This window comes from Mus musculus, chromosome 13, assembly GCF_000001635.26.
Source record: "Mus musculus strain C57BL/6J chromosome 13, GRCm38.p6 C57BL/6J".
NCBI lineage: Eukaryota > Metazoa > Chordata > Mammalia > Rodentia > Muridae > Mus > Mus musculus.
Genome location: NC_000079.6, coordinates 17,680,717 through 17,700,931, shown reverse-complemented (window position 1 = coordinate 17,700,931; position 20,215 = coordinate 17,680,717). Strand labels below are relative to the sequence as shown.

Sequence of the window (20,215 nt, the reverse complement as noted above, 5' to 3'; positions counted from 1 at the left end):
CCCTGACCTCTACATTTGCACCATGGCACATGTATGCAACCCCAGATTAAATAAGTATCCTTGATTTAAAAAGTTAGAATCCATTTATCCAACTTCCTAGGAATAGTAAAAATATGAAACTGGTCTATCTAGGTTTTTACCAAAATGAAGAATGGCTAAAGAAACTGTGACATATACACACTAGCAAGATATTTATTCAGTCACAAAACCCCATGAAATCCTGTCATTTGTGGCAAAATGGGTGAGCCTGGATAGGTTTTTGGTTTTTTGGATGGAGTCTTATTATGTAGCTCTGGCTGCCCAAGCTGGCCTCAAGAGATCCAACTGTCTCTGCTTTCCAGGTGCTGGGATTACAAGCACACCTAATCTTCTGAATGGCATTAAGTAGTGAAACGAGGAAAGCATAAATACTGTATTCTCATTTAGATGTAGAATTTTAAAAGGGTCATCACAGCTGGGAAGGACATCTAGGAGACAGCCGGCTAACAAAACAGAAATGTGGCTGGGCAGGAAGAGTAACTATAAAAGCACAGTAGGGTGACTATGGCTGTTAACTTTGAAAACTAGTGTTTAAAATAAGGGCCAAAAAAAAAAAAAAAAAAAAAAAAGACAAACATCATTAAACCAACACTCCCATCTCCTTTACTTGACAAAACATCTGAATTCTGAACATTTCCATATGCAATGTAACAGCTGGAATGAACACATTTTACTCATAGTAAAAAAAATTAAATTGTGATACTCCTTTAACCAAGACAGTAGGAAATGTTTGATAAAGTTCAAGACCCACTCTCACGATAGGGAAGCAGCAAAATACTCTGTAAGAACATATGGGACTTGAAATATTGTTGGGTACATTTTTGGAAAACAAATCTTGCTTTTTCTTTTGTAAAATGTGATAAAGATTAATAAGGAAATGGCTGTTATTCCCTTGATCACAGGCATCTTAAGTTCATCTAAGGGTATGATGTAGGGTTTTGGGAATTAAGAATCTGAATTTGGATTTTCGTAAATTATCATGCCTACCTATCCCTTGGAACGTTACCTCAAAAGAATTCATAATCTCATTTAGAGACAATGCTAATATATAGACTATACTCTTGTTTAAAACCCATTTATGAGATGTAAAGGTCTATACATTTTTCTAAAAAGTTATTCAGCTTTTCTTTCTTGTTTTTGTTTTACTAAGGGTCTCACTATGTAGCTCTTGCTGTCCCAGACTTCACTATATAGACTAGGCTGACCTCAAATTTAGAAATTCACCTGACATCTGAAGGGTTGGGATCAAAGGTATGCACCATTAAGCTCAGCTCAAGAACCCTTCTTAAAATATACAGTGTGGTGGCACACTCCCAGCACTATGGAGGCAAAGGCAGGCAGATCTCTTTTTGAGTTCAAGGCTGGCCTGACCTACATCGTGAGTTTCAGGTAAACCAGGATTACATAGCTTATCTCAATGCAAAAACTAAGCAAAACTCCATTAAAAACCTAATTCTGAATACATGACTAATAGTGTATGCAGTTTTGCTGAGGACAAAGTTTTTTTTTTTTCTTAAAAAGTCAGAGGTTAGATAGACCCCTGAAAGTAGATGTTAACAGAATTTAAAAATGAAACATTAGGTTGTATTTGAATGTCTTCCAAACATGGTACAAATGCAACACATAAAACTTTCCCTAACTTCATTATTGCCCAGGCTGGCTTGACTTCATAATCGAGTCAGCTCAGCTTCTGGAGTAGCTGCGATTACAGCCATGTAAAATTGTGTCTGGCTTTAATTTTTTCATTTTTGCTAATAACATACTTTCTAAGAGACTGTTTAGTAATTGTTTTCAAGTGTTATTTTTTATTTATGAATTTCAATAAGTATCAAATATAAAATATATGGAAAAAAACCCAAGATGTTGAGTATGGACGTTTTCTTTCAAATAGCCACATAACATCCCTCTATTAACCCCTTTACACATGAGACTAGGCAGAGCAATATAACAGTTACAACCAGAATTCATGTATTGATTAAACATTTACTTAGTGCCCGTTATTTTATAGGCAGTATTCTAAAAACTCAGAATATAGGGTTAAATGAAGACAAGTACTATGAATTTCCTCATTTTACATGATAAAACTGGGATATCTAGCTAATAACTAGTAGAAAAGTTTCAAAGCTCTGGCTCCAGTGGAGGTTTTATTTGCATAAAATCCTTCCAGTGGGTCCCCACCCCAATAACAAATAGTTATGGCTTACCTAGGTGGAATGGCCATTTCATTTTCCTTTTGGAGAATGTCGACAATTTTTTTAAACATACTGTACTGTTCAAGACTTGACTTTAAATAACTCAGGAATACTCCTCCAAGTTTTAGCTCTATTAATACAGGTATATATACATAGCATCCCTTTCCTTGTACTCCAGCCAGGCAAAGTAAGCTAAAGTTCATAGAACTCTTCCTCAGATTAGAAATGTGTCCATACAACAATATGAACTAACCAGTACCCCCACAGCTCGTGTCTCTAGCTGCATATGTAGCAGAAGATGGCCTAGTCGGCCATCACTGGGAAGAGAGGCCCCTTGCTCTTGCAAACTTTATATGCCTCAGTACAGGGGAACACCAGGGCCAAGAAGCTGGAGTGAGCTTCTTGTAGGGGAGCAGGGCTGGGGGGAGGGTATAGGGAACTTTCGGGATAGCATTTGAAATGTATATAAAGAAAATATCTAATAAAAAATATTAAAAAAATGTGTCTATGAGTCAAGATAATTAGGCCTTACTGTCTCAGACACAGTAAACTTGCATTATCATTTGTCTTCTTTGGTTTGATGGAGTCAAATATATATTTATTTCGTTGTCATGGAAGTCATTTGAGATTACTATTAGTCATTTGTTGTGGTATGGATATGAAGTGTCTGCCCAAATGGGTCATGTGTTGAAGGCTTGTCTGGTCACAGGGAAGTGATGAGATTGTCAGGGTATTTACTTCCTAAGTGGACTAATACCTTAATGGGTCACATGATGTTATCACTGGGAGGTAGAGACAGGCAAAGTTGCTCTAGAAAGGCTCCTCTTATCCCTGGCCTCCTCCTGTCTTTCTGCAGCTTGGTTGCCAAAGGTGAACAGCTTTTGCCATATCCGCAGACATATTTTGATTCACCTCAAGACCAACTAATAGATCCAGCTGAACTTCCACTGGAACTTTAGAAACTATGAACCAAAGTCCCTCCTTGGTTTTCCTTTGGCATTTTATCACAATGAAAATCAACATACCACCTTCTTTTGCTTCAAGAGAAAGTAAGCCTACAATGCTCCAAATATAGAGAAATTTGGGCAGAGCACTGAACTGCATATATATAGTTTATTCTGGCCTTTTGTGAATAAAGAAGTATAAATCATATTAAGTGACTTCCAGTGATTTTAAGTTTCAATATCTTAACAAAAATACAAAAAAATGGATGTAGAACTATTTTCTATTAATAAATATATAGAAAACTGTCTAAGATAGCTTGTCATTTCATTAAAAAATAGTTTGCAAAACATTTACCCTCAAAGTCTAAGTGATTACTGAAGCATTGTTTTAGCAATTCTACATATTCACAAAAATCACAATTAGGAAGACAAAAAACGTTTTATTTTAAAACATTGAAAAAAACAAATGTCTGTTATATTGGAAATGTCAAATATGAAAACTGTGTTCTATGATACACACTCCCAGATAGCTAAATACTGTAAATTGTCCTATCATTTCCGCTGTTATCAACACTTGATAAAGTTGGAGATATACCAAAGGTCTGCTAATCATTATTCAAAGTCATCATCCTTGGGTTCAACTCTTTTACACAAGTAAAAGTTCTGTCCAGGATGTTCCTGACACATGAAGCTTCCAGGTGAATTTCAGAAATATTAAGAAAAGTATCTTCCTTTTTTGCCTGTGAATGTTTGCGTATTGCTGTACTGTTGGCTTATATCCACTACAGACACTGGTTCTAGGCCAGCCCAAGGGTCTTCAAGCATTGAAGGCTTAAAATAACTTTCCAACTCATTAGACATTCTTTTTTCTCTACCACGCCCTGATCCAAATGGTGTAGATGTCCTTGGAGAACCCTTTAGGAAAAAAATCATCAGTTAAAAATAAAAACATCTAGTAAGAGATAACTGGTACTTTCTCCTCTAGTTTAATATTAGTGGGGAATCACATTAAAAGTTGTCAATTGAAACCCAATATATTCAGTTGCAAATTTCTTTAATCTAGTGCTTTTAAAAATTACTAAAACCAATTGTATATTTCTCTTTTAGAAATGTCTGCTATCATCTTAAAACCTTTCAGTTTCTAATGTGATAACCAACCCTGCAGCTATTAAATACAAATAAACCCAGTACAAGCAGTGGTTCACTGTATTCACTTCTTGGAAACTTACTTTTTAACCTGATAGGCTTCAAATTTCTAGAACTTTTATATTGCATGAAAATTTTCTATTCTTATTAACTCCAACTCATAAGGATTCATATGGGTGAGCATATTCAATTTTGCAAAACCACCGAGATACAAGTTGTTAGCTACTTCCTGTCTTGTATTCACTCATGGAGAAGAGGGGAAGTTTCCTCAATTTCAAATTTTCTATTTTTCCTTCAAGAGAACTTTGAGTAGGTATAAATATGGCTCGAAATAAAATAATTGTTTCTTTTAAAAAAAGCAAGGATGCAAAAACAAGGGAGGGACATCTGTAGGAAAATGGCAGTAGACTACAGTCTAGAGGTGCCATACTACACAATAGGGAATCATTTACTGTCCTCCCCCTAGGAATCCAGGACAATTCACTGAAATAAATGACAAAAAACCCAAAACCAAATAAAAACCTCTGGGGGTGGGTGGGAGAAGAAATGGAGGATTAAAGAAGTTTGTATACGAATGTGGTATGCTGGCTGAGAGCAGTTTCTGTGGACAGAGAACTAGAGCTCCGCCACTTATGGTAGTCTTAGATAATTTCTTTACGCCTCAGGTTACTCATCTGCAAAACTGGGCCAACGTAGTATCGGAGGATTAAACAATCCACGGAAAGGGAATGTTTCGTATCACGTCTGCCATCACAGGAAGAGTTCGGCAAACGCTAGCTATTGTCTTTACCTGGGGGTAGGTCTGCTGCTGCCCTGGGGAGTAGCCGAACTGATGCTGGGACCCCGCGGGGGACCTGGAGTAGGAGCCTGGGTAGCCGCCCGGGGACGGAGACCCGAAGCGGGCCCCCGAGAAGTTGCCGCCGTGCCGCGGAGACTGGCTGCTCCCGTACGGCCTAGCCCGGGGCCCGCAGGGCGGAGTGTGGTGCGGACTCCCGTACCCGTCCCGCGGGGAGGGCGGCCGCGGCCCCCCGCCCAGGGCACCCCGGAAGTTATTTCCGCCACCCCAACCTCCTATCCCCGGGCTGGGGTACGGAGGAGTTGGGGGTCGAAAATTCGGTCGGTGCATATCAGGAAACGAAGCCGCAGAGCTCACACGCCGAACGCCTCACCGGAACCTCTGCGATCAACCGCCAGAAGGAAACTGGTATTCCTCTATTTATACACCCTTCCGGCTCCCAGCGGACTACCGCACCTTAGTTCCGGCTGCACAAAGGTTCCGATCTCACCAAGTTTCTGCAAGAGGGCAGGTAAACAGGTCACTCAATGGAAGAATGGTGGGCGTGTCTGAGAGGAGGAAAGACTGTAAAGGGGAAACTAAATCTCCGGCCGCAGCACGAGCACAGTCGTCAACGGTCTTCCCGGAGACCCCCAGTACACGAAGACGGAAGCGGAAGAGAGGAAACCGATCATCAGGCCTTATTGGCTGTGAGGGTGGGAGAGGGGCGTGCGGGTTCCGAAGAGGGCGGATCAGAGGGGTAGGGCCATCCGTCTTGGAGGCTTCCGGGAAGCAAGGAGTGAAGCGTCAGCCGGATTCGGGGGCGGGGCCATGAGCCAAGAGGCGGGGCCGAAGGGTGTGAGGCGAGAGACTCGGTTGAACAGGATCGTCCAAGGGGGCGGGGCCGAGTGAGACTGAGGTGGAGGCCTGGGCGGAAGCGGAGGGCGTGGTGGGCGGGGAAGAGTGCGAGGGCGACCAGGGGGAGGGTCTTTGCGGAGGGGGCGGGGCTGGCGGCGGGGCCGGGCTGGCTGGGGGGGCGGGGCTGAGGGGGCCTAAGGTCAAGGAGGGAGGTCGCGGGGCGCTCTCGCTGGGGTTGAGGGGCGATGCTGTGGATGCTGGCCAGGGCGGTGGCTTTTCGGAGACCCGGCCGAGGCCTGGCCGGCGGGAGGGGGCTGTGGACCGGCCGCCCGCAGTCAGGTACCTACTGACACTGAGCGCTCGGGCTCCCTGAGGGGAGCGCTCGCGCCTCGGGGGCTCCTGTCGCAGGGCTCATGGCCATGGTCGTGCCCTGCTTCTCTTTTCCACCCCTGGCTTCTAATCCCCCAAGGTTTGGTAACTTAGGAAACAGCACCTCCCGCCAAAAGCTGAGTTTTAGAAAGCAGACTGCTGCCTTGAAAACTTAAGCGAGCCTGTAGTAATTAATGCTGGACTTGAACCCTGCGTTTACGTTCTTGTAAAATGGAAGTTGACGAGGTTAGGAAGTAGAAACAGAAATTTAAAGGGGAAAAAAAAACCCACGAAAACATACCCCAAACTTAAAAATCTTGTAATTATAAAGAAACGGGATAATTAAAAAATGCTATCTTCTGCATAAGATACCTGTCTTAGACATTCCTGTAGAAGAGTTTTGTGGTCTTTCCCTAACTCCTTCAGATACTAAAATCAACTTGGGATTTTAGGACTCATCACATTAGACCGTGGATATGTGAGGGGGTTATTGGTTTAGATTTTTGTGTGTGTGAGTGTATTGTTTGCGTGTATGCACATGCACCATTTAACGTACCTGATGCCTTTGGAGATCAAAAAAGAATCAGATTTCCTGGAACTGGAGAAAATTGTGGTTGTGAGCTACCTTGTGAGTGCTGGGAACTGAGCCAAATCCTCTTGAAAGAGCAGTAAGTGCTCTTAACCACTGAGTCATCTCTTCAGCGCCTGGCCTAAGGTTTTCATTCATCCATAGCATCTTTCTGAAGCATTTTGGCCTTCAGTCTCTGACATCTTCGGTGACATAACTATAGAGTATATCCTCAGCTTTATTCTTTATTAATGGAGACATAAACACAAGGGCTTATGGGGGGGGGTGAGGTTGTTTAATTTTTTCATGCCCCTGCTATATTCTTGGATAATTCAGTTCGACTTTTTTTGTTTTGCTTCATTTTGTTGTTTTGTTCTTTGTTTGTTTTTTTGAGACAAGGTTTCAATACATAACCCAGGCTCGACCACATTTCTTATTTCTGAAGACAAATTGTATAATCATGGAGGGATAATGTCATCATCAGGATGTAATGATATTTTAGCGCCTGCACACTACAGCTTATCTAACATTTATATTGTTCTTTACTGGCCATAATTTCTGTTTTATCTTTTCTTTGTCTAGCTTAGAATCTAGCATTTGAGCAGTCATACTTATGAATGTATATTTATTCACACATACATGTCAGTGAGTCAATAATCTGCCTTATGAAGGAAGCTGAGAAGTGGGGTGGTAGGCACCAAAAGTATGTTTATTATTATTTTTATAACTGGCAGAAAATAATGCAGAATTGGGTCTCAGCTTGCCCTATATGAATTACCTTCTCACTTGAATTCTGCTTCTAGAATGGAACTGAATCCAGGGCCTGTGCATGCAGAATGGGCTCTTTACTGTTGGGCATCAGTGCACTCCTAGTCCCCGGAATCTATCCACACAATACACTAAAAACCTGGGAGAAGAAGAAATACAGGGGGAATGTTGCCAGGTAGATTAAGCCAGTGTTCTTCCCAGCGCATTTGAAAGTGTAGACAATGATTGTCCCAAACTGAATCTTTAATAATTATGTGAAACTCAAGACCAATGTTAATCCCTTTAGAGACTTTTTTCTTTCAAATGAAAAATTTGGCAAGAATAATTAAATAATTTTTTTTTAGACTCACCTAGAAGATCAGAATTTAGGCTTCTAAATTTTATGTATTCTTTCCTTAGAAATACAATCATTTGAAAAATGAAATTAAAAAAGCATAAAAATCTTGAACGCAGGCAGGCATGGTGACACATGCTTTTAATCCTAGTATTTGGGAGGTAGAGACAAATGGATCTTTGTAAGTGTAAGGCTAGCCTCATCTTCAAACTGAGTTCCAGGATGGCTAGAGCTGTGTAAGAGAGGGATTCTGTCTCAAAAACAAAAATTACTGTGTAGCTTCTTTTGGATTTACAGATTATAAGTATACTCTTAGCTTGTGAATCATAGCTATATCTAGGATATTCCTAAACTTTAGGCTGGAATTTGCAATCTGACTGGCTGATCTGGTGGGCCCAAGAACCCTATATTGAAAATTTATATAGTGACTTTAGTGAAAGCATGAGAGGAAAGAAAAATTTAGTTGTGCTTCCTGGAGCTATAAAAATTAAAGAACTGTAACAATGACTGTGAATATATAGTAGCGTTCTCTGGGAGGGAAAAGGGAATATTCTATTTCAGTTAGCGAATAGACATGGTTCCTGCACAAGGACTGCAGCCCAGTGTAGGGATAACCAGCATTAGAAGACAGGCGTATGCACACTACAGTGCTCTCAAAGCAGAGGCTGCCAGTGCTTACGTGTGGTCTACAGTTATCATGATGTACATAGACATGAGCAATGCTGCAATTTTCTGTGTCCTTGAGAACTCTGTGGTGATAATGTATTTTGGAGTGTAGAGATTAAAGCAAACGAGAGCAACAAGATAAACAAGTATGAATGTGAGTAGGGTTGGCTTGTTTCTATAAGGTTGTAATGTTTATTTAGGTTACCTAAGGGGTGTTTCTATGGTGTGTGTGTGTGTGTGTGTGTGTGTGTGTGTGTTTACAGTCAGTGGATAGCAATTTCATTTCTTTCATATTGCCGTATCTCCAAAGCAAACAGCAACAAAAATCTACTTGAGAGCCCAATATATAAAAGCAGAAGAATAATGTTTAAAATAGAGATTGGGGACCCAGAATTCTGCTCACCTTGTATTCTTACTTTGCCATCCTGCAAAGCAACTCTGAGATTCCTTTGAGGAATTCCCAGAACATCCCCAGTTTAGGTAAATGGCAGTAATAGTGCTTCATGCATTGATACTTTGTTTAGTTTTACTGTCTGCAAGAAGTAAATATTTTCATGTTTCTGTGTTGTTAGGGCTTTCTAAATGGAAACTGGGTTAAAGGACAAGCCATGGAAGTTAAACAATGATTGATTAGGTAGAAGTATGAGTTTATATTTAAAGGGATATAAACCAAGAGGCTTGGATGCATTCCCAGGACTGCAAACTCAGCTTCTGTCCCCCTGGAAAGGCGATTTATATCCCATGGTGTAGGGTTCCCCCCAAAGAGTATTTAAATGCTCCCATTTATCAGAAGAAGGTAGATGCTGGGTTGTCATCCTGCACAAACTCCTAGATTCATAATTTTGGGGGCCTTTTCCTATAGTTCAATCCCTGTAAAGAATAGGTCTAACTATTTTATTTGTATTGTGTTTGTTAACTGTGAGGTATTAGGTGCGGGGATATGGTACATTTCTCGATGTTACTCAGAACTGATATCTGCTATAGAAATCTCATGTTTAGCCGGGCGTGGTGGCACACGCCTTTAATCCCAGCACTCGGGAGGCAGAGGCAGGTGGATTTCTGAGTTCGAGGCTAGCCTGGTCTACAGAGTGAGTTCCAGGACAGCCAGGGCTATACAGAGAAACCCTGTCACAAAAATCCAAAAAAGAAAGAAAAAAAAAAGAGAAATCTCATGTTTACTTTCAGAAATGCATATATAGATTAAAAGTTAATTATAGAGAAAAATTGTTTAAGAGAACATAGTAAACAATTACTATACATGGAGAATACTTAGGGCATAATTCCTCTTGGGAAAGCATAATCTTTAACTTCATACTTCCTGATGGTTTTCATACTGTTTTCCTTGGAGTGCTGCCTGTTAGCTGTCATGTTAAGGACAGTAGGCTACTAAGAAGTGAATGAATATGAGATTAGGTCATTCCTTAATAGGAAGGAGTGAATCTGCTTCCAACACAGTAAATCACTTTAATAATATTTCCACTGACAAAGCAAGGCAGATTTAAAGGAACTTTTAAAAAACATTGCTTTGTTAAAATTTATTCCCCATTTTTTTTCTTTTCTGAGATTTACTTATTTTATGTGGTTTTGCCTGCATGTATGTCTATGTGAGAGTGTTGGATCCCCTGGAACTGGAGTTATAGACAGTTGTGATCAGCCATGTGGGTGCTGAGAATTGAATCCTGGTTCTGTGGAAGAGCAGCCAGTGCTCCTAACCACTGAACCATCTTTCTCAGTCTCCCTTTTCATTTGATTAATCTCAAGCACGTGATTAAGCACAAGAGAAACATGTTATACATATTTACTTCTTTCCAGATTAATATGGTTACACCAACAGAAGTCTCCAGTGAAATTAATAAAAATCATTACAGAAATAGTTCTATATAAAGAGGTAAAAGTTGAAAGGTCTAGACGTGAGGTTTGAAGGAACACTGAGATGGACTTGTTGAGGGTAAGAAGTTTAATAGAAAGGACTATAAATGCCATGAATAGATAGATATCAGCATGGCTCTTGAGAGAGCTTAGAGACAGAAAACATGATGGGTACTCTGTAACAGAATCAGGCTCATGAGGCAGGAGTGGGTGTCTCTTCTTATAGGTCTCTGAGGAAGTATGGGACTTCACAGTACAAGCCTGCAGCCAGGCTCTCTGGCTCCCTAGCAAGAGGCAGAGAGAGACCAGAGCATATTCATGGCCATTACCAACGCTTGTAAACTCAGTTTCTCGGGTGAGAACATGTAAGTCTTAGCAGAGATTCACAGACAGTTTCTTAGGGTGAGAGGGATGGGCTGCTGCAGCCTGGGCTGGAGTCTGAATTAGAAGTATGACTCATGTTTCAAGAAACTAACACTAGAAGATTACTTTAAATGAGCAGATGACATTGGAATGTCATTGGAATCTATATCTTTGTAGTCTCTGTTATAAAATGGTACACATGTGATTCTATCATTTGAGTGTCCCCTCCAAAACACAAGTAAAAGTTTAATTACAACTATAATCATGTTGGCTTTTAAAAGATGTTTGGGTTGAGGACTCAGCCCTCATGATGGATTAACATGATTCTAAGTTAGCTATTGCTAGGGTGGTTTGATTTAAAAGCAAGCTCACCTTTGTCATCCCTGTTACTATTGCCCTTTGTCCTTTTGTTTTCTGCCATGGGGAGCAGAACACAAAGACTACATGGAGGCAGTGTGCACTCTTGGAAGTCCTAGCTCTTAAATTATGAGAAATAAATCCCCTTTTAAATAAATCACCCAGTCTATGTTTTCTGTTATAGCAGCAGAGAACAAGCAAATACAACCTTTTTGCATAAAACGTAAAAATTACATAAGCAAGAGAAATACTGAACTTTTATCCAAGAAGCAACTACTTGATGTTTTAATAGGAAAACCAAACAGTTCTTCTAGGAAACAGAAGAATTTTAAATGGGCAAACAAATTATAAATGGTATAATCTGGCTCTGCGAAAACTACACCTTTGCATTATGTACTTCTATTAAATAATGGCTGGTTTAAAAGGTTGTTATTAGATTTTTTTGAAACAGGATCTTACTGTGGAGCCTTGGGTAGCTTAGAGCTTTCCATTTGTAGTCTGGTCTCAGACTTACAGGTCTGCCTCTGCCTCGTCAGTGCAGGAGTTAAAGGCACACATCACCATGACTAGCTAAAGGTTAATAGCTTTCTACCCAAATTATATAAACCAATAAAAAGATCAAGGTGCTTTTTGAAATATGAGAAAACAGCCAAGAGGAATTTATAAAAAAGATATGAAAATATTCCACGTATAAACTAATAACAATAGTATTCAGACAGTAGCATTTTAACTGTCCATTTTATAACAAATAAAAACAACCCCCCCCCAAATTAAAATGTTATTTAGGATTATGTTAGATGATTGAAGACACTATCTTTGGTTTTTGTTTTTGTTTTTTTTTGGGGGGGATGGTCGGTTTCGAGACAGGGTTTCTCTGTATAGCCCTGGCTGTCCTGGAACTCACTTTGTAGACCAGGCTGGCCTCGAACTCAGAAATCTGCCTGCCTCTGCCTCCCGAGTGCTGGGATTAAAGGCATGCACCACTACACCTGGCTTTCTTTTTTTTAACACTATGTTTGTACACTGCTGGTGCAAGCATGTATAAATGTAATCTTTCTGGTAGGTAATTTGATAATATCTATTAAAAGTTCTAAGGCATTTACCATGTGAATATGGCTAGGCTACCTCAGTACCAATCTTTTTCCTTAGAAACAAGCTCCTTGCTGCTTCCCCATCCCCCCCAAACTCTAAAGGCCCTGTGAAATGTTAATTTTTACCTTTACCATTTGAAGACTCTGGGGAGATCCATAACCCTTTATACACAAAGTATCTCTACACACCTCTCTTGCTCTTCAGAGTTAGCCACTGAACCAAATAACAAAGCCCTCTATCTCACGTACATCGGTCCTCACACTTCTTCAATGCAGTCCCTTTCCTTTGTATATTCTTCTGAGCTACACATGTGCAATGCTATGTGAAATAAGGACTTAATATTCTTTTGGATATAATATTTTTGAGAGTTTCATATAACATATTTTAAATTATTTTTGAAATTATGATGTCCTTCTATTATGCCCCCTTCTATCTCCTCCCTCCAAGCCCTCCCATATAGCCCTCCTTGTTTTCTTTCAAATTTATAACTTTTTTTTATTAATTGTTGTTACATATTTGCTCCTTAACTTTTTCCAGATTGATCTTCTATCTCCAACCCCTCCCAGCTTTTTTTGGTCTTCTTTCTCTTCCTCCTTCTCTTGTGTGTCTCTCCTCCCCTCTCATTTTCTCCTCCCTTTCTTCCTCTTCTCCTCCCATCTTCTTCTGTCCTTCCTTTCCCTACCTCTTCCCTCCCTTCTTCTCCCTCCTCATCTTCCCTTTCTCTTATAACCTTGTGAATACAAATTGTGCTGTGTATTAGTCAGGGTTCTCTAGAGTCACAGAACTTATGGATAGTCTCTATATAGTAAAGGAATTTATTGATGACTTACAGTCTGCAGTCCATCCCAACAGTGGTCAATAGCAGCTGTGAATGGAAGTCCAAGGATCTAGCAGTTGCTCAGTTCCACATGGCAAGCAGGCGAAGGAGAGAGAGGGGAGAGAGGGAGAGGGGGGAGAGGGGCGAGAGGGGCGAGAGGGAGAGAGGGGAGAGTGAGGAGAGAGGGAGAGAGAGGGAGGAGGGGGAGAGAGGGAGGAGGGGGAGAGAGGGAGAGGGGAGAGCCTTCCTTCTTCCAATGTTCTTATATATTTCCAGCAGAATGTGTAGCCCAGATTAAAGGTGTGTGCCACCACACCTTTAATTCCAGATGACCTTGAACTCAGAGATCTCCTTGTCTTAATCTTCTGGAATCCATAGTCACTATGTCTCAAGATCTCCATACCAAGATCCAGGTCAGAAATTTCTATCTCCCAGCCTCCAGATTAGGGTCACTGGTGAGCCTTCCAATTCTACATTGTAATTCATTCCAGATATAGTCAAGTTGACAACCAGGAATAGCCACTACATGCTGCCTCACACTGTGGCAATGGTGCATAGTCAATATAGTAGGGGCCACACCCTTAAAAAAAAACAAAACACCTGATTCTCCCTCCCCCAGAAGCCATGAACTGTCAGCAACTCGTCAGCTAAGTATGCATGCTCTGGAGGTCTTCCCCACTTCATGATAGAATGTCTTGCTCTTGTGCAGGCACCCACATCTGCTATGAACTCTTCAGTGCTTTCATGTCCAGAAGATAGTTTTGCTCTGGCTTTCCCTGATTTCTCACTCTTACAGTCTTTCCATGGCCCCACTTCTGTGGTGGTTCCTGAGACCGTGCCTGTGTGTGTGTGTGTGTGTGTGTGTGTGTGTGTACACTAAATACATGCACTCCCCATCTTCTCTTTGTGTGTCTCTATGTGTGTGTATACTAAAAGTGCCCCACTTGTGTGTTCTCCACTGACACTCTCTTTATTTGATCAGTTGTGAGTATCATAGTTCCGAGAGCTGCACTAATGTATGGGCATAGACATATGGAATTAGAGAGTAATGTGATACTATGTCGATTTAGTAAACTAATAGCAGTAGGACCACGTCTTGAGCCTGTTTAAAGGAGCTTCTTGTATTCTGTTGGACTGGAATATCCCATTATCCTACCTCACACTTTTCTTTCTTTCCTTCATTCTTTCCTCTCCCTTTCTACCTTTTCATTCTCCCTTCTTTCCTTTCTTTTTTCCTTGCAGCATAGAATATTTATCTATTTTTAAATTTACATTAAATCCCTGACCCACCTCCCCCACTCCTCTGCTCCCAGTTCCTCCCTCTCACCTCCTCTATCCCCACATCCTCCCTTCTGTTCTTTCTCCTCTGAAAACAGGAGTACTCCCATGGATGTCAACTAACCTTGGCATATCACCTTATAGAAGGACTAGGTGTGAAGAATGAAAAATTACTGGCCTCTTGTGAGAACATGAACTTTTTACCTCGGAGCCCACCCCCTCCCATCTAGAGGTTGTTCTCGGAACACTCCTAAACTTTTCACCCCAAAACTCCTCACCCTAAAGTTCGAACCCTCCCAACTAAAAACTGTTCCAAGAACATTTTTGAGATAAAGGCCTCCTGAAACAACCTCAAAATGAACCAGGTACTCCTTAGTTACGTAGATTCCTTGATAGGACATGACTCCTTAGTTACGTAGATTCCTTGATAGGACATGACTCCTTAGTTACGTAGATTCCTTTGGCAGAACTCCCTAGTGATGTAAACTTGTACTTTCCCTGCCCAGTTCTCCCCCTTTGAGTTTTACTATATAAGCCTGTGAAAAATTCTGGCTGACCGTCGAGACTCCTCTACCCTGTGCTAAGGTGTATGAGTTTCGACCCCAGAGCTCTGTGTGCTTTCATGTTGCTGCTTTATTTCGACCCCAGAGCTCTGGTCTGTGTGCTTTCATGTCGCTGCTTTATTAAATCTTGCCTTCTACATTTTATGTATGGTCTCAGTGTCTTCTTGGGTACGCGGCTGTCCCGGGACTTGAGTGTCTGAGTGAGGGTCTCCCCTCGAGGGTCTTTCAGGTGCAACTTCACCTATGTGGCTAGGCAAGGCAGCCCAGTTAGGAGAAAGGGATCCAGCGGCAGGCAACAGAGTCAGATACTGACCCTCTCTTTTTAGGAGTCCCACGTGAAGACTGAGCTACTCAGCTGTTCCATGTGCAGAGGGCCTAGGTCCCTTCCATGCATGCTCTCTGCTTGGTGGTTCAGTCTCTGTGGGTCCCGAGGGGCCCAGGTCAGTTGATTTTGTAGGAGGTTTTTTTTTTTTTTTGTGGTGTCCTTGATTTCTCTAGCCCCTTCAATTCTTCCTCCTCCTCTTTAATGGGATTCCCCAAGTATATAATTGTATAAATCATATGTATCATTTAATTTTTTACAGGTATTTTTTTTAGCAAAATTGATTTTAAAATATGCAAAGCAGGACAAAAATTCCTGCAATGTATTTATGTGTGTGTGTGTGTGTGTGTTGTGTTTGTGCATGCATGTCTTCATGTATATATAAGAGGGTGTTGGGAACAGAGGACAACCTGAGGTGTCATTAGTCAGGAGCTGTCCTTGAGTTTTTGGGGGTTTATTTATTTATTTATTTATTTTTGTTTTTTTTGCTTTTTTGTTTTTTTGTTTTTTTTTTTTTTTTTTGAGACAAGATCTCTCAATGCCCTGGCTTGGAGCTTTCCAGGGAGGCTTAGCTGGCTTATGAATGATCCCCAAGGATTTTCCTCCCTCCACTTGCAATCTGGTGTTGGGATTACAAGTTCATGGTAGCACATTCAGCTTAACGTGGCTTCTAGTTACTAAACTAAGGTCTTCATGTTTATAAAGCAAACACTTCACCAACTTAGCCCTCTCCCCAGGCCCTCCACAATGGGTACATTTATGCCTATGTCTTAGCAGATTTGTAAAATGATTTGTTTTGGTTTTTGTTTGCTTCTTTTTGAGACAGGGTCTCCTATGTATCCCTGGCTGGACTTGACCTCACAGAGATTTATCTGACTCAGGATCCCAAGTGCAGAATTAAAGGTGTGTGCCACCACACCTGGCTGTGGAGCTTTTACTGAGAGTGAATTAAATTCTGTATACAGAAAAAGTTAATGGGTGAATATTAGTATTTTAAAGTTTTATAGAAACTGCTAGGTTGTTTTCATAAAAGGTTATTGATTGTCATTCCAAATGATATGAAAGTGTTCCTTTAGCCATAACCTTGTCAACCTTTTAAAAGTTCCAAACTGGTGAGGTAAAATAATGTTATAATATTCATCTTTTTGATTAGAGAGGAAATTGCTCAAGATGTTTTTTGTTACATTACAGAAAATTTTTACATTAACTGTTAATTTCCCGTTGTTTCTTCTCACTGATCTCTAAGTTTTATTGTAGAAATCATTTATGTTTATTCTTAAGAATGCTTTTATCTGTGACTATATCCTCTATCTTCTACTTTTATTCCCAGTATCTTTTACTGTACCACATTATCTCTATCTACCAAGGTATTTATTGCAACTATGAACTATTCCCTTATGACTGCTTGAATTTCAATCTTTTTATCTTTATTTTTTTTCTTTTTCTTTTTGAAAAATAAAAGCTTTCCTCAAATAAAAGTGTAAACATTTTCTTTCATTTTTCTAGCACCTTAACTATTTAAATTGTATTGATATTTAGTTCTTGAATCTATGTAGAATTTAATCAATTAATAAGAACAGGCACAGTCCCTTTTTTCCTATGTGTATAATCAGTTTCCCCAACTATATCTTCAATAATTTAACATTTCTCAGTCAACTGAAATTTCTTCATTGTGTAATATTTAATTTTCTTATTATACTTGCTTCCCTATTCATTTATGTATTCACTTGTCTGCTTTGTTTGTTTGTTTGTTTTCAAGACAGGGTTTCTTCATGTAGCCATGGCTGTCCTGGAACTCACTCTGCAGACCAGGCCAGCTTCAATTTCAGAGAGCATCCTGCCTATGCCTCCTGAGTGCTGGGATTAAAGTCCTGGTTTCACTTGTCTGTTATTGATATAGTATATTGTGTGATCTCTTAGCCTAATTATCCTTTCCTAACCTCATAATTTTACTGACTGTCCTTGATCATGTATTCATCAAAATGAATTTTAAAATAAATGTATTAATTACTCCTTTTGCTTCTTTTTCTGGTAGTGAGATGTTTATGTGTTTTTGGTGTGCTTTAGTGACAGGGTTTCCCTTTGTATCCCAGGCTGGAATGGAATTAACTGCAGATCAGGCTGACCTTGAACTCATGGCAGTCCTTCTGCCCTAGCCTCTCAGGTGCTGAGAATTCAGGCATGAGATACCATGCCTGTGAGTTCCCTGGAGCTAGAGGTACAGGCTGTTGTAAGCCATTGGTGTGGGTGCTTAGAGCTAAACTCTTGTTCCCCAAGTCGAATTTTAATAATACATTCAGTTTTATTTGTACGCTTTCTAAAGCTTATCTCAGGTCTACTGGTAGTCATGCTCTCTAGGGCCCATTGCTCATTTAGTGGTGTATACTGAATTATGAACTCCTAGGGCAAACACAGTTAGGATCTTTCAAGACCATTCACATATTTTATCAGCATATTAATAGGTAACTTTGTTTTATAAATGTTTCTGTTTGAAGGCACCATATGTAATAATACTGTTACTTCATCAGTTTTAAATCCATAACAACACTAACTCATACCTGATTTAAGCTCAGCTAATGTGCATTTTCTCCTTAAATCATATCATATCCTTCATGTGGTCAGCAATATTAGATACCACTTTGCCAGTATATTTGTTTTTTTTTTTAATCAGTGAAATCAACAATAAAAAGCAAAAAAAAAGGGGGGGATATATTGCCAAATGGATACTCATTTCCTGTATAACAAGAAAGATGAAGATTACCTTGTTTGATTGCAGATACGAGTGTGTACACTGCTGGTTCGGTTTTCTTGTGCATTATGCTGTGTATGTTTCAAAATGATTGTAAGAAGATCTGTTAATTTGGCGTCACAAATAAACTTTAATGACCAGTCAAATCTTTAATAAAGTGGTCTATTGTAATATTATAAAACCCTTTTGATGCTACTTATGTGTGCAAAGCTACTGGTTGCTAAAATCTTCAAAGTGGCAGTATTTATAAAAATACTGCAGAGGCTGCACAGCAGGAGACACTTGATGCTACTTTGTACTATTCGGGATACAGGTCTCACTGTGTAGTCCATCTGGCCTGGAGCACACTGTCTAGAACCCAAGGCTACTCAAGCGTCTGTGCAGGCCTGCTACAGCCTGCTGGTTTTCCAGTCTTGCACCACTGTGTGGCATCCTTGATTTGTTTTCTGAAGCAGGAACTTGCCTTCCAATACTCTTGCTTCCATCTTCCAACTGCTGGGATTACATGACACTTTTCTGGGCCCTTTGATTTTTTTTTTTCTTATTTTAATTCAAAGTTTTATCTAAGCATTAGAACTTTGTGGTTAATTTTATAATAAAGTTAACTTTTTGTTTTGTTTTATTTTGTTGTTCGAGACAGGGTTTCTCTGTGTAGCCCTGGCTGTCCTGGAACTCACTCTGTAGACCAGGCTGTTCTTGAACTGCCTGCCTCTAACTCCCAAGTGCTAGGATTAAAGGTATGCACCACCTTTAAAATTAACTATTAAAAGGCTAGGTGTGGTGGCACATGTAATTAATCCTAGCACCTGGGAGGCAGAGTTAGCTTTTTATGAATTTGAGGCCAGCCTGGTTAACAGAGACAGTTCTAAGCCAGCCAGGGCTACATAGTCTAACTGTCTCAAAACCAAAGAAACAAAAAGTTTAAATCTGCCTTTCTATCCCTCCGAACTTCATGTACTTTGTTTTATTTTTTGTTTGTTTGCTTGTTTTGTATTTTTGTTTTTGAAAACCTATCGAGTCTTCTTAATGTCTGTGTGTTCATGGGTTTAGGACTATTTATTATATGTTTCTCTCATATGTGGATCCTACTTTCAAGTTTATAGATCTGTGTGTTTAATTTGAAGACAGGAAGCTAGAAAAGGCCCATGAGAAGAGGTAGAGGGAGCACTCATGGGGTGATGGGATAGGGTACACAGGATAAAATTTATGAAAAACCCTTCTGGAAATCTACTACTTTGTAAAGAAATTAAAAAAATACAGGTGTAGCCTCTTGTGTCCCCAATCCCTGAAGAAACTGACTTTCTCTTTCCCAGAGCTGTCAATTGCCCATAGCTTCTTAGCTAGGAGTGGGACTTCTTGGCTCTCTCCTTAATCCATACTGGGTTTTGTCTGTCTTGATCTTGCTCAGGTCTCACATATGCTGTCACAACTGCTGTTAGTTCATAGTCTGGCAAACACTTTTCATTATAGCTATTCACCCCCTCTGGCTCTTAAAATCTGTCTACTCCCTTTTCCAACATCGTCCCTGAGTCCTGGGAGGAGGGATGTGATGTAGATGTCCCATTTATCACTGGTCCCTCCCCAGTCTGTTTGACCAGAAGTATGTCTCTGTGTTAATTGATATTTACTGAAGAAAGAAGCTTTCAAGACAAAGGTTGAGAGATGCAATAATCTATGAGTATAACAAAAAGCTACTAGGAGTTAGTTAATACTTGTGAGTACAGGCTTTTCCACCTATACCCAAATTCCCTTAAGTAACTCTTGAGACTTCTTAGATATGAATAAATGCCTAGGCCAATAGCTTTGGCTCATTCCCCTATTAGCTTGTAACTTAATTCTCCCATTTAAACTAGTTTAAGTTGTGCCACATGGCAATCTACCTCTCCTTCAGTTTGATGTGACTAACAAACAGTCTTCCTCAGAGTTCGGGGCAAGTATTTCCTGGCCTGACTTTTAGTAGGTTCTTTCCTATGGCCTATAGCATATCTAGGCACAAGGTCTTGGCCCTGATTACAGTGCCAGGTATGGGTTCTGTCTTGGGGAATAGGCCTTAAATCCTATCAGAAAGTGTTTGATTACTCTAATAATATTTGTGCCAGTATTGCATCATCAGATATGTCTTGCTGGGTTGGTCATTGTTTTAGAT

At 40.2% G+C, this 20,215-nt stretch overlaps 2 protein-coding genes and 1 long non-coding RNA gene across 4 annotated transcripts in view; 2 read left to right on the top strand and 1 right to left on the bottom strand.

Annotated features, from left to right (window-relative positions):
- Nucleotides 1-1,819: 1,819 nt before the first annotated feature.
- On the bottom strand, nucleotides 1,820-5,519 carry Mplkip (M-phase specific PLK1 intereacting protein). Its single transcript, NM_025479.6, has 2 exons — nucleotides 5,112-5,519; nucleotides 1,820-4,090 (listed from the first exon to the last, which is right to left on the bottom strand). The coding sequence occupies exons 1-2, from the start codon at nucleotides 5,445-5,447 to the stop codon at nucleotides 3,890-3,892; spliced, it is 537 nt and encodes a 178-aa protein (NP_079755.1). The 5' UTR covers nucleotides 5,448-5,519; the 3' UTR covers nucleotides 1,820-3,889.
- A 617-nt stretch (nucleotides 5,520-6,136) lies between these two features.
- The window catches only part of Sugct (succinyl-CoA glutarate-CoA transferase), an 837,324-nt gene continuing 823,245 nt past the window's right edge, over nucleotides 6,137-20,215 (top strand). Inside the window, exon 1 of one of the 2 annotated variants that reach the window (XM_011244290.3) lies at nucleotides 6,137-6,293. In XM_011244290.3, the coding sequence (XP_011242592.1) occupies nucleotides 6,200-6,293 (94 nt within the window). In that variant the 5' untranslated portion in view covers nucleotides 6,137-6,199. The remainder of the gene's footprint in view (nucleotides 6,294-20,215) is intronic. The other variant, NM_138654.3, reaches the window with a different exon arrangement.
- Gm40826 lies at nucleotides 15,154-18,222 on the top strand. The gene is made up of 2 exons (XR_873148.2): nucleotides 15,154-16,223; nucleotides 17,080-18,222. It is a non-coding gene; the product is annotated as a predicted gene, 40826 (long non-coding RNA).

What these genes read in the sequence shown, in the direction of transcription:
- Mplkip (NM_025479.6), bottom strand. Translation starts at nt 5,447, where the DNA reads ATGCACCGACCGAATTTTCGACCCCCAACTCCTCCGTACCCCAGCCCG. An exon ending in AGCAGCAGACCTACCCCCAG is followed by an intron (nt 4,091 to 5,111) that starts GTAAAGACAATA and finishes TTTTTCCTAAAG; the next exon opens with GGTTCTCCAAGGACATCTAC.